Source organism: Microtus oregoni, unplaced genomic scaffold (assembly GCF_018167655.1).
Source record: "Microtus oregoni isolate MIOR12 unplaced genomic scaffold, Mior012 000018F_ref0000195, whole genome shotgun sequence".
NCBI lineage: Eukaryota > Metazoa > Chordata > Mammalia > Rodentia > Cricetidae > Microtus > Microtus oregoni.
In genome coordinates, this window is record NW_024543077.1 from 1,485,649 (window position 1) to 1,499,472 (window position 13,824).

Sequence of the window (13,824 nt, forward strand, 5' to 3'; positions counted from 1 at the left end):
TGGGTTCTATAAGAAAGCAGGCTGAGCAAGCCATGAAAGCAGAGCTTCTCCATGGCCTCTGCATCAGCTCCTGCCTCAGTCTCCTGCCTCACTGTGGGAGCTACCCCTTCCTCCTGGAGCAGCTTTTGGTTGTGGTATCTGTCACAGCCCTAGTGACTCCACCGAAGACAGAGTAAGGAAGGAAGGGGGCAGGGGGCTGGGTTTGGATCACACATTGGTCGAAGATGGCATTTTTCATATATTCACCCATGCCTTTAGCATCTGGGTTATTTTAGAGAATAGTGTACCTTTGAGTTGACTAGAATAGAATGTGGTCCCACTTCAGAAGCGAGAGAACTGTGTCTAGGAAGGCGCAATGGCTGGGGGAAAGCGCTTCAGCAGGCCAGTCAGAGAGCTTGGTTGCAGCTTGTGTTCCTCTGCCCCTGGTTGTGAATGGCTTCTCTCCTCTGTTGCTCATAGACTGTAGAGGGCAGGCTAGAGTCAGTGCACCGGAGTGCACTAGGTTCTGATGGTTTCATTTGTCCTTCCAGCAAAGGGTGAATCATGAATAAGGACACCCTAACTGAGTCTAGGAGCAAGACGGCAGGAAAGTCAGATGAGCACCCCAATCTGTGGATAGAGCGCTTCTTCAACCGGAGATGCTGCATCACCTTCCTGACTGGCTGCTACAGCTGCCACTGGCAATACAGAGAGTGGGAGAAAACTGAACTTGGATCCTGTTGCTGCGCCTGGGTATAGACATGGGAAGGAGCTGGATTCACTTCCTTAGCTGTGGGGGTGGGGGGTCCTAACCACTGCAGTGCTCACCGGGATCTCCAAGGTCTTCCTGTCAAAGTACTGCGGCAAGCCTAGAGCCAGAGTAAAACATACATACTGTCTTCCTCATCCTCCCTTTTCCTTCTCCTTCAGACTTAGGATCTCCTGCATGCTAAGCAAGAGCTGAACTGCTGCACTACACCCAAAGCCCCTTCGTTTGTTTCTTGTTGCTGTCTTCCCTGCTCCCCGGTGTTTTAAAGCAGGATCTCTTATTGCCCAGACTGACCTTGAACTTCTATATAAATGAGCCAAACCTTTAATTCCTGATCCTCTGTTGCGACCTCTGAGTTCTGGGATGACAGCCATGTGTCATTCATTTGTTCATTTTTCATCCACTTTTATATTTATTCATTGAATTTTGAAGACTTGGATGCAATTAGATGTTCATAGGAGAGTACAAGAATGCTCAAATTATCTTTTCATGTATGTATCATATATATCTTTTTTTTTAAACATACCAATCCCAGTTCCCCCTCCCTCCTCTCCTCTTGCTCCTCCCTTACCCCCACCCCACCGCCCATCCACTTCTCAGAAAGGGTAAGGCCTCCCCTGGTAATTCAGCTAAGTCTGTCCCATCACCTTGTTGAGGCAGGACCAAGGCCTTTCCCACCCCCACCCCCCAGTCCTGTGCCGAGGCTGAGCAAAGTCTCTCTCCATAGAGAATGGGTTCCACAAAGCCGGTTCCCGCATTAGAGTTAGATCCTGGTCCCACTGCCATTGGCCCCAGATACTGCCCAAGCCCACCCTTGTCTCCTGTACTCAGGGGGCCTAGTTTAGTCCTGTGCAGGTTCCCCAGCTGTCAGTCCAGAGTCAGTAATCTCTAACTAGTTCAGGTCAGCTGATTCTGTGGGAGTGGGGGTTGCTGGGGTAGGTGGAGCAGAAGGGAATAGAGGAGTCACTGAGAAACCAAGGCAAGGGAAACAGGTCAGGTAACGTGGTTTTAAAGCTTACCCAGTATACAGGAGGTAAAGAATATCTGAAGAGGGCTGGGCTGTGACTCAGTGGTGGAGCATACGCTTAGCGTGTGTGCAGCCCTGGATTTGATCTCCATCACCAGAGGGGGAATACTTTGATGCTATGACCTGGGCTGTGTTTGGAATGGTTATTTGAGTGGTGGAGGACGCATCAGAAGGGCCAATGCAGGAAAGGGAAGACAGTGCAGTGCTCCAAATAGGAGGTGCAGGTGGCAGGGACAGGAGCAGTAAAGGCCGATATGAGGAGAGACGGGCAGGTTTGACAGATTCATTACTACTCGGGGGTGAGATCTATGAAGGATCTGGAGTAAAATGTAAAGGGAAGCTGCTTTGAAAGGGTTGCATTTAGGGCAGTCTAGTACAGCGGTAAAAACACTGGACCAGAACTTTGGAGTATGTATGGGCTGAAATTATAGCTATAACTTGGGCTGGTTATGTGATATACCAGCATCTCTCTGTAGATAGAGAATCCAGTTAGATAAAGGCCCTGAATAATTTTCAAGTATCCTTTCTACTCATATGGAGTAAAACACAAAGGTGAAGACCACCAGATTCAATTAATGGCTTTGCTACTGACCAGCCCTGAGTTAGTGACCCATTGTTGTAAGGGTTTAGGCAAGGCTCTCAGCATTTCTGTGAGTCAGAGCCCTTGTTAGAATAAGGCAGACATTAATAATAAAGCCCATGGCAGGAGCTGCTGTGGGAAAGGAGAGATCTCTGTAGGAAGCACTTTGCACAGAGCATAATAAAACTGATGTTATTATGGCAGGGTTCTTAGGGTCGCTGCTTTGGGAGGCGATGAAGGGAAATGTGTAGAGGAGGGTTCGGGGTGTGTGTGCGTGTATGAGTGTGTGAGTGTGAGTGTGTGTGAGTGTGAGCGTGTGTGAGTGTGTGTGTGAGTGTGTGCGTGTATGAGTGTGTGAGTGTGAGTGTGTGTGAGTGTGAGCGTGTATGAGTGTGTGTGAGTGAGTGTGTGTGAGTGTGAGCGTGTGTGTGTGAGTGTATGTGTGAGTGTGTGTGTGTGAGTGTGTGTGTGTGAGTGTGTGTGTGAGTGTGTGTGTGAGTGAGTGTGTGTGTGTGAGTGAGTGTGTGTGTGTGTGAGTGTGTGTATGTGAGTGTGAGCGTGTATGAGTGTGTGTGTGAGTGTGTGTGAGTGAGTGTGTGTATGTGAGTGAGTGTGTGTATGTGAGTGAGTGTGTGAGTGTGTGTGTGTGAGAGTGTGTGTGTATGTGAGTGTGTGAGTGTGAGCGTGTGTGTATGTGTGCGTGAATGTGTGTGAGTGTATGTGTATGTGAGTGAGTGTGCATGTATGAGTGTGTGAGTGTGTGTATGTGTATGTGAGTGTGTATGTGTGTGTGTATGTGAAATTAACCAAAAAATCCAAAGATAGAAAAGCGCAATGCTGTTTTTAAGGAGAGTTTGATTTCCAGTGCCGAATTTAGGGACATTTGAAGGAATAAATAATAACTAGGATTAGAAAATAAAGTTTAGATAAAATTATAACATCTTTACGTTAGGCTAAAAAAATGAGCTTTATCCTATCAACCAGAGAGGAACCCTTGAAAATTTCAAGCAATTAAAAGAATAGAAACAGATTTTTTTTTTTAGCAGAAAGTTATTAAGCTTATCAGATATGTATGCCACAGTAGCCAAGACAGCTGAAGCCTTCCTCTGGCCTTCAGCAGCTAAATTCCAGTGGGATAAGTTATGTAATAAATAATAAAAGGAAAAGTGCTTTCAAATAGTAGTAAGATCTTTGAAGATAAAGTAGAAGTGTGTATTAGAAATTGGGGAGGGGGAGTGGTTAGAGACCTGTGGAAACTCCTTTGGTCCATCTGCAAATGAAGAGATGGACTCAGCCTTGCGCTGGGGCAAATGCGTTCCGGGCAGACGTGCTGAGCACCTGGCTGCGGAGTAGGGATGGCATTTGATGTGTTACAGAAGCAGCTAGTGTGGGAGTCAGTGGGGATGGGTTAGGCTAATCCTAGACAACCCTGTGGGCTTGAAAGGCTCTTTGGATGGCGATGGTGTCGTAGCACGGGGAGCTCTGGGAGGGTTGAGCAGCGCAGCGACATTATTTGGTAACATGTTTATTATTTTTTATAATTTTTATTTTATGAATGAGTGCTCTGCATGCACATCCGCTCACCAGAAGAGGGCGTCATTACGGTGTGTGTAACACTGAGCCAACGCCTGTGCCCATCACCCAGCTACACTCCTGGTAGTGGTTTGCTGCCCTAGTGCCCATTTAGGACTCCTCAGCTTGTCAGGATGCCCTTTCTGTGTATATCCGCAATCTTTTAAACCTCAGATTATTCTGGCCTAGGGAGGGTAATGGCCAACACCAGAACAATCCTGACCTTTGTGCACAAGATTCACTGAGGTAACATAGACAGTGGTGCTAAGTGAGGCTTCTTTGTCTTTTCAGAAAGAACAGTTTTTTTATATGTGCCTGGTAGTTGCATTCGTCCTGTCTGTGATTTTCCTGTTTGTGTGGGTTGAAACCTCTAACGAGTACAACGGCTTTGACTGGTGAGTTCATTTCTGTACTTTTCTTGGTATACGGGCTCCTTCACTGGACAGCCACTTGGGTTCTCCCAGGCTGAAAGATCTGGTGATTTAGCAGGTGGACAAACGTGGGTTTTGCACAGTTGGGGCACTGAGCAAACGTTCAGCACCCAAACTCACACCTCCCTTCCACCTGTGCTCAGTCACACTGCAGACCAGACGGTGCTCCCAGCTTCCTCTGTGCTTCTGACACCCCAGCCCTCAGGTACGGATTCTGTTCTCTTTACTCTGAAGTCCCTTTGCTTGATGACAGATGCCCATACTCTTGTTCCTCACGGTTTATGTCCCACAGTCCTGCAGCCTTTGCATCTGTCCTTTGTCTTTAGGGTCCCTTGGAACTCTGGGCAGAGGGACACATGTTCCTTCTCAGCTCCCTTTCATGGCTAAGCGACTCCCTGACACTCTCAGACTTCTCAGCTTTTCTGGCCTGATACCTGTAGCATCGCTGTAAGCCTTACCTCCCTTAGTGTTTATGGGAGAAGGCGTGTGTAGGCGTGAGGCTCCTTTATTTTCCTTAATGAAATGCAGTTTATTTTTCTCTGTATAAAAGTTAAATCTAGTTGGTTATCTTAAATGTAGAAAAAAAGGAGAAATTAGGGCTGGAGGGATGCTCAGAGGGTAAAAGAGGTGCTGGAGGGATGCTCAGAGGGTAAAGGAGATGCTGGAGGGATGCTCAGAGAGTAGAGGAGATGCTGGAGGGATGCTCAGAGAGTAAAGGAGATGCTGGAGGGATGCTCAGAGGGTAAAGGAGGTGCTGGAGGGATGCTCAGAGGGTAAAGGAGGTGCTGGAGGGATGCTCAGAGAGTAAAGGAGGTGCTGGAGGGATGCTCAGAGGGTAAAGGAGAAGCTGGAGGGATGCTCAGAGGGTAAAGGAGGTGCTGGAGGGATGCTCAGTGGGTAAAGGAGATGCTGGAGGGATGCTCAGTGGGTAAAGGAGGTGCTGGAGCAATGCTCAGAGGGTAAAGGTGTTTCTCATAGAGCCTGACGATCTGAGTGCAATCCCTGGGACTCACGTGATGGAGGCAGAGGACTGACTCCTGCGAGCTGTCTTTTACCCCCATCCCCCGTGGGTATGTATCTGTACAATGCACGGACAGAAATAATTTTTAAATGCAGAAAATTGGAAAATATATGGTCACATTCAAATGACAGTCACAACCCAGCTTTCTGCTGTGCTTATATTATTATGTTTATACTATTTTTTATTTTTATTTTTTGGTTGTTCAAGACAGGGTTTCTCTATAGCTTTGGAGCCTATCCTGGAACTAGCTCTGTAGACCAGGTAGGCCTTGAACTCACAGAGATCTGCCTGCCTCAGCTTCCTGAGTGCTGAGATTAAAGACGTGCGCCACCACCACCTGGCTAAAATGGCTGTATTTCATCTTTATCCTTGAAGGGGATCTTAGACAGGCTTAGCACTCTAATTTGCAGTTTTTCTTTGAGCTCCGTAATTCACTTGCTCTGCTGTCTCCTCGCTTGGTTTATGTCGAGAAACGTGCTGTGTGCCCATGACCTTCTGAACCTAATCTGCCCTTGAAAAATCTACCTACTTTTAGGAGTTTCCCCTTTCTTTGGTTTCCATAGTTTTCCGATGGTGTGCGTGTATGGTTTTCTTTCTGCTTTAAGTTTGTCTTGCTTCTTTCCCTTGCAGTTCGATATCGGTACAGACTTTCTTTTGTCAACTTGTTTAAGCCGAACCTTAGTTTCTTCACTGTACAGTTTCAGTTTCAAGAGAAATTGATACATAGTTTGGAAGGCAGAGGTGAGGCAACACCTGTTTCTCTACTTTGAAGGTTGGAGTCGCTAATATGCACTGACTTGTTGACGTGCGCAACGCTGAGATCTGCAACTCCCTTACCTTTGACCATACTTTCTGCAGCTTGTCTGAGTAGTGTATGAGGTTTTCTACAACTTGTGGTGAAGATTCTTTAGGTTGCTCCTGCTATCAAAGCTCGAGGTTGTGAGTCAGCCATGGCTTTGAGTTTGTTCTTATGGGTTCCAGTACATCTGTGGAAGTTCTAGTTTCTTCCTGACTGCCCATCTGACTAACAGTGACTTAAGTGAGGCCTGACACAAAATACAGGGGCAAGGACCCCTCATGCAGATCCTCCATGTTCCCACAAGTATGAAGTACGACCCCTGTGATAAATTTTACTCTGTATCACTCATTGTGGTTCTGTTTCTTTAAAGAAACCTTTACACAGAACATATCCACAGCAGTTCTAGAAGATACAATCTTTTACTTAAAAAATATGTATTTTTTTTAAAACTCTGTATGTGTGTTTGTGTATGTATGTGGGGTGTGTCTTCTTGAAGACAAGATTTAAGATGAAAGGCTGGCATTTGATGAGGCTGCATATAAAATGCTGTTCAGGTTAATTAAGAAGACTCGTACTGGGGCAGGCAAGATGGCTCAACAGGGCCGACAACATAGATTTGATCCCTGAATCCTACACAACGTAAGAAGAGGAGCAACTCACAAGGTTACCTTCTGACTGCCACACACATGCTGTGCCCCCTACTCTCACAAAATGAAAGAAGACAAAGAATATTTTAGAAAGACTAGGACCTCTGCGGGACCAGGCCCGAGCCAGCGACCCCTGGAGCAGGTAGACTGAGCAACTTCTGAGAGAGCAGACCCAAGTGAGCAACCTCCTTGGGAGCATGCCCGAATGACCTCTGGGATTGCAGGTCAACTTCCGGGAACACGGAATTACCTCCAAGAATGCTGAGGATGCAGAGCGACCTCCTGGGTGATTGGAACCCTTGCCCTGACTCCACTAGGAGAACAACCATCTGAGCCTTGGATCCACTGGCACTAGAGACACGGCCCCAACTACACCAATCAGAGGAAAGGATAGGTGGACAACAAGGTAAGAGCACACATCACCACCAAAAACTAGTGGCTCTATGACAGCAGCTCCCTAATACAGACAGAGCAGAAGAAAACGATCTAAAAAATAACTTTAGGAGAATGTTTGAGGCCATTAAAGAGGAAATGAAAAGTCCCCTCAAAGAAATGGAGGAAAAGACAAACAAAAAATTGGAAGAAATCAACAAATCCCTTAAAGAAAACCAAGAAAAAGCAAACAGGTGAAAGAAATGGTTCAAGATTGAAAACTGAAATAGATACATTTAAAAAAATCTTTCCTGGTTGTTCCACTAATTGTGTTTTGTTGGGCATAATTTCATCTATTTTGGAAGCTTAATTGGGTCCCCTTTTGACTTCCACCCAACCTCTGAGGGTATCTGTCAGACCTGGAGCTCATATGCTGGACAGTGTTAGCACTGCGCTCCACCCCACCCTCTTTCCAGGGCTCCCTTTCCCAGAGTGCCATTCTCTCGCAGGCTCTTCACTGAGGACTGCCTGCCCGGTCCTTCGTGGTGTGTCGTATAAACCCTACAAAAGTGGCATTTTCTTTATTACTTTGAAGTCCTCTTTTAAGATTTATGTATTTTATTCATCAGATTCCACTATAGATGGTTGTGAGCCACCATCTGGTTGCTTGGAGTTGAACTCAGGACCTACAGAAAGAACAATTAGTACTCTTAGCCAATAAACCATCTCTCCAGCCCCTCCTTTATTATTTTTAATGTGGTTATAGTCTCACTCTATATATTTTATATCTTTAAAGTTTTTCATTGACAGAGAAAACCTAGACAAATACAACATTGTCTCCCCTCACAAGTCTTTAGTGTTTTTCCCACAGATGGTACTTTCAGAGCAGAATGATTGGGACGTAGCCCTCATACAGATGAGAGCAATTTATATGGTGGTTATGAGTGCAGTTATGTAAGAATGTATATGTAGTGGCATTTCATTCGTATTTTAATAAATAAAGCTTGCCTGAAGATCAGAGAATAAAACAGCCGCACTGGCCAGCCTTACAGACCAGGCAGTGGTGGCACACACCTTTAATCCCAGTGGTGCACGACTTTTTTTTTTTTTTTTTTTTTTTGGTTTTTCGAGACAGGGTTTCCCTGTGGTTTTTTTTGAGCCTGTCCTGGAACTAGCTCTTGTAGACCAGGCTGGTCTCGAACTCACAGAGATCCACCTGCCTCTGCCTCCCAAGTGCTGGGATTAAAGGCGTGCGCCACCACCGCCCGGCTGGTGCACGACTTTAATCCCAGAACTAGAGAGGAAGATAAAATGGGAGGAGACAGCTCCCAGTCACAGTCTCATTCTGAGATTCCTGGAGGCAGCATCACCATTTTCGGACTGAGGTTGAGGTAAGAACCAGTGGCTGGCTGTTTTGCTTCTCTGGTCTTCAGGTTGAGCCCCAATATCTGTCTCTTGCGTTTTTATTAATCATGCTACAGGTATACATGTACCTGGACAGGGAGCTTGGAAGGGAGAAATGACTGGTCATGTTGATGTAATTAATTCAGGGGGTGATTTCCTTTCTTTAGATAGTGCAGAATTTCTACATCACATTGTTTATTGAAGATGATATAAATTTTGATATATGTTATATATAACTTTTTAACATCTCTCCACTTATAGAGGCTACATTAACATTGTTGGTTGCCTATTGTACAAAATTAAAAAAAAAACCCAAAACCTATCCCCAAAGCACTCATAAGATCTGCTCACAGAGTGCGTCTCCTCTCGTCCCCTCAATTTTTTAATGCCCCATTTAGTCTACTCCTGTCTCTACCCTTAATGTAGATGCTATTACTGATCCCTGCTATATTTTAAGGATTGAAACGTATTTTTCAGGGTTGTTTATCTAGGGGCAAAACGCTGGTTCTTGTGGTCCATTTTTATGTTGAGTATAGCCGGGATCCTGACTGCCTACACGTCCTTGCTTTTGGTGAGTGATGCTTCTCATTTTTCACTTTTGAGCAGTTTCGTAGGTTGCTCCTTCCTGTGCTATTGTATCTATCTGGAGTCTTCAATATTAGTAGAGCTGGGAGTTTACATCGGCTGCTTCAGTTTTATGCACAAGAAATGGCTGAAAGATTTATGCTGTTTAGAGGATTTGTCTGCTCAATTTGGTCCTTTGAGAGGGTGACAGAGCACCTCTTTTTATTCCCCCATTTTGTACTCTATCCACGAGCTCACTAACATTATCATTTAAACACCTAGAGCATTCCTCCACAGTCTGGGCCTTACCCTCTGCAAACGCTAGTCTCCTAGCTCAGTTGCGGGTTATTCGCATATGACCCTGTCGCTGTCGCATGACATGCTGGAGTCACGGTGCCTGAAGACAGACACCATGCAAGAGAAGGATCCGTGGGAATGGAGACTAACAGAAAGATAGCTCTAGCTGGACACTGGCTGCTTACCTTGATTTCATAATCCCATGTTCCCACCGACCTCTCTGGCATACAAGAGTCCAACCCTTGAATATGTTGTCAATTGCAATATTTTTCTTCTAAAAATGTGATCATTATTGTGAAAATATTGTAATGAGTACTGATTATGTAGAAATCAATAAAATGAAAGTGTGTAGTTTCTTGATGTAGAGCTCTTGATAGAGACAATGTGCTCATTCCGTTTCTTATCACTGGGATGGATGCAACCTGAGAGGATGCAGTCTTCTGTGGTAGAGGAGGAACGGCGGGAAGAGGCGGGTGCATGAGGCCTCTGGTCACATCAAATCACAGTCAGGAAGCCAAGAGAGATGGCTTACCCTTCGCTCATTTTGTCCTTTTTATTCAGTCTGGGGCCTCAGACTGGGATGCTGTTGGCCACATTCAGAGAGTCTTCCCTCCTAAGTTAGACCTTTCTGTAGAAATTCTCATAGACGCATGCAGAAGTGTTTCCATGGAGATAAATCAAAATGACCATGAAAAGTAGTCATCACAGACTGGTGTGAGATAGAGCTGCGATTGCTTCTTCATCCAGGGTTTAGAATCACAAAATCACTACTGCACATGGAACTTGGTAATTATCATTATAGATGCCCGAATGCAGCTTGCCAGGGCCTCTAAGAGGGAAGAGCTCCCTGCCAGCAAAGATCATCAAATAAAACTTCTTAGAAGGAGCAGCGCTGGAGGGCTGGGGAACAGCTTAGTCAGGACAGTGTCTGCTGTGTAAACATCAGTTCAGGTGTCCAGAGTCAAACCAGTGCTGCAGAGGTTCAGCACTGAGACAGGTACTACCTGAAGCTCCAGACCAGGTAGCTTAACTGAAGCCATAAGCTTCCGGTTCAGTGAGAGACCTTTTATCCCAAGATAAAAGTGGTCCGTGAACATGTGTGTGTACTTGGTGCAGATGTGTGCACATGTGGTCATTTGTGCTCATGTGTATGCACACACACACACAGACACACACACACACACACAGTAGCAGCACTGGAGTGGACTCTCGAATAGACAGTGGATTTGGACGTGGGGACTGAAGTGTGAGGCACATTGTGGCTGAGGGAACCCACTGTGAGAGAGGAGTGAGAGGGAAGTGTATTTGATACTTTGTTAGGAAGGGAGTAATGTAGTGTTGGGAGGTACACCTGTGACGGCTCTTGAAGGTGAAGTAAGATAACGTAGTAAACATGAGTTTCCATTTTAGGGAAAATGACCCCAGAAACTGTGATGTGAAGGTAGAGAGACCAGCTGAGAATCTCCCCTTTCAGTGCAGAGGGTGCAGACGTAGTGTGTGCTCAGAAGCTGTGATGTGAAGGTAGAGAGACCAGCTGAGAATCTCCCCTTTCAGTGCGGAGGATGCAGGCGTAGTGTGTGCTCAGGGCTAAATTCTGGGCTACTGATTTGTACGGCGTTTGTGCACAATCAGTGAGAAACGGATTGTTAGCTTCCAGTGTGAAAATGTTAGTGTCCAGTGGAGTCATGACTTTAGCAGACTCTCTAGCCTTTCCTCTTTTGGACACCCGTGGAGACGGAGCGAGGCCTGGCGTCAGTTCTGGAGTGCTTACACGGTAATCTTGGTGAAGTCACATAGCTCTTCTAAGCCTTGGCTGCTTTTTAATTTCCAAATGATAATGATAGTATTTAATAAAATGTACTTTTATATGGCTAAGTAAAAATATACACAAAATTATTGTAGTAAAAGGTAAGCGCTTTGTACATTAATATGTTAGCAGCTGAGGATGTGAGCTTTCAGTGTCTGTGCTCATACGGACTTGATGACTGGCTGGGTTTAGCCTTAGATTTGAAATGTATTGAGCATATACAATGTTAATGACAATCACAACATCAGCACCAGTTCTGGAAAGAGCTTTTAAGTGACCCTTGGGAGAGTTGACTCTTAAACTCTCTTCTCTTACAAGTGAATCTAAGTGATGCCAGGCATGAGTCTGTCACAGGGAAGGATAGATGTGCCGGAAGGAAGCAGCAGTGGTAATGGCTGTGAGCTCCCAGAGGAGAGAGAATGAATTACTCCTAGGGTGCTGGTGGACGCTACAGATCGGAAATGACATTTAAACTGGCCTCAAGGGTCAGTGGCATGGGGGAAAAGAGCTTTAAAGAGATGAGAAATAGCATGGCAAGAGAAAATAAAAGGTAGCCTCAGCAGTGCACGGGGTGCCCATCATGAAGGCCCTGAGCTCCGCACTGCTGGGGTAGGACCTAGTCGGTTAAAGATAACATAACCGCCTTGCCTTCTTTGCTTTGCAGTTACTCAGCTTTTTTTTACTCTGGGAAAGGATTGAACTATATCTGCATACGTGTCATAAGGTAAGCGTTCAGTCCTCACGGGAGGCCCTACACAGAGTGGCAGGGGTTCCCACCGCTCAGTCCTCATGGGAGGCCCTACACAGAGTGGTAGGGGTTCCCACCGCTCAGTCCTCACGGGAGGCCCTACACAGAATGGCAGGGGTTCCCACCACTCAGTGCTATACTTGTAGCTGGCCCTCTTTCACTGCTCCCTGACAGACCTGCTGTGCAGTTTTAACTGAGATAAGTACATTCCGGCCTTCTCTCACTCCCCCCCCATTCTCCCTTTCCCTATGACATCTCCGGCAGATGTCTTACTCCGCCTTCCCTTCTCATCACAGCAGCATTCCGGTTCAGCCACTGAACTGTCGCTCTCTGCTCTCCATAGTAACCCTGCCTCCGATCTTGCAGATCCAAGCGTCCTCTATTTGGGCCTCGCTTGCCTATGCCTGTCATGGTGGAGAGGTAGTGGCTCTTTCCTGATGACATGTTTCTTGGGTCAGTGCCTACTTTCTCCCTTAAGGTCTGATTGGCCTTTCCTTGGTTTGAATCCATTTTCAAATGATACTACCATGGCTCCCCTCATTCCACTCTCTGTGGACCGATGCATCCTTGCACCATGAAGTCTCTGACTTTGTCCTGCCGTGGGCTGGACCAGGTCCAGTGGCACACTCCTCTTTATAGACTCCCTTAACTATGATGCCGACATCGTGCTAGTGTTTCTCCAGGACTGAGCATGTCAAGTCTTTCCAGTGGCCTCCTTAAGTCTGCTCTTACTCAAATGGAAGTGTAAACTTAAGTACTATTAAAATAGATGAGAATTGAAAATCATGAGCTCGTTCATGTAAAGAATGTATATAAAAAGGGGGGGGGGAAGTCCTGTTGCTAATGCCGTCCATTTTAGATGCTGGACACTCTCATAAATTAATCAGCAGAAGATGGAAATAACGTATTTTTCCATCAGCCCCTTCTCACTAAATCTTTGACAAAGAAATTGTTGGCATCCCACTTTCATTAAGGACAGTAACATCTTTAGTCAGAAACAGAGGAGGCTTAAACTCTCAGCTAAATCCCAGCCACAGATTTATCCTAGCTGCCTTTCCATACGCAGTCAGCAGGACGTCATTTTGTTAGCCTCTAAGTAAGAATACTCATGTCCAGTTAAGTCCTAGGTTTCAGTGAGCTTTTTATTCTACCTACCTCTTTTGGATACATATAGTGACTGTTGAGCCATTTTCAGACAACAAAACATTGTTTAATATTAGATTCTGGTATTCTGAAATGAAAATCTCTGATATATGTTTCATATCACTGGAGTAAGACTGGGCTTTTTGTTTGTTTGCTTGTTTCTGCTTCTTTTTTTTTTTTTCGAGACAGGGTTTCTCTGTAGCTTTGGAGCTTAGAGGCGTGCACCACCGCCGCCTGGCTAAATTAGATTGGTTTAAAATTATGCTTCCTTCTTGTCTAGCATCATTCTTAGACTTAATTCTGAGACATCTTCAGTGGGACTTTTTTGTTCGTGATGGTGGCGCACGCCTTTAATCCCAGCACTCGGGAGGCAGAAGCAGGCGGATCTCTGTGAGTTCGAGACCAGCCTGGTCTACAGAGCTAGTTCCAGGACAGACTCCAAAGCCACAGAGAAACCCTGTCTCGAAAAACCAAAAAAAAAAAAAAAAAAAAAAAAAAAACCAAATAATAAACTTTTGCCATTTTTCTCAACTTTCTTGTCCTGGACTATTTTGGGATCTAATTGTAGTATGAATCTGTGGACAATGAGAAGAGATGAAGGGGATTATGACAGGAGGTGACCTTCCTTGGAAGGTAGTTACTTTGGTTAGGCCTTCAAATCAGC

General features: G+C 45.5%; 1 protein-coding gene across 1 annotated transcript in view; it reads left to right on the plus strand.

The window, feature by feature from the left end:
* The first annotated feature begins 543 nt into the window (after positions 1 to 543).
* LOC121458640 (glycerophosphodiester phosphodiesterase domain-containing protein 4-like) overlaps positions 544 to 13,824 on the plus strand; it is a 38,713-nt gene continuing 25,432 nt past the window's right edge. Inside the window, exons 1-4 of the mRNA XM_041667946.1 lie at positions 544 to 732; positions 4,219 to 4,322; positions 9,079 to 9,172; positions 11,934 to 11,993. Of these exons, the coding sequence (XP_041523880.1) occupies positions 544 to 732; positions 4,219 to 4,322; positions 9,079 to 9,172; positions 11,934 to 11,993 (447 nt within the window). The remainder of the gene's footprint in view (positions 733 to 4,218; positions 4,323 to 9,078; positions 9,173 to 11,933; positions 11,994 to 13,824) is intronic.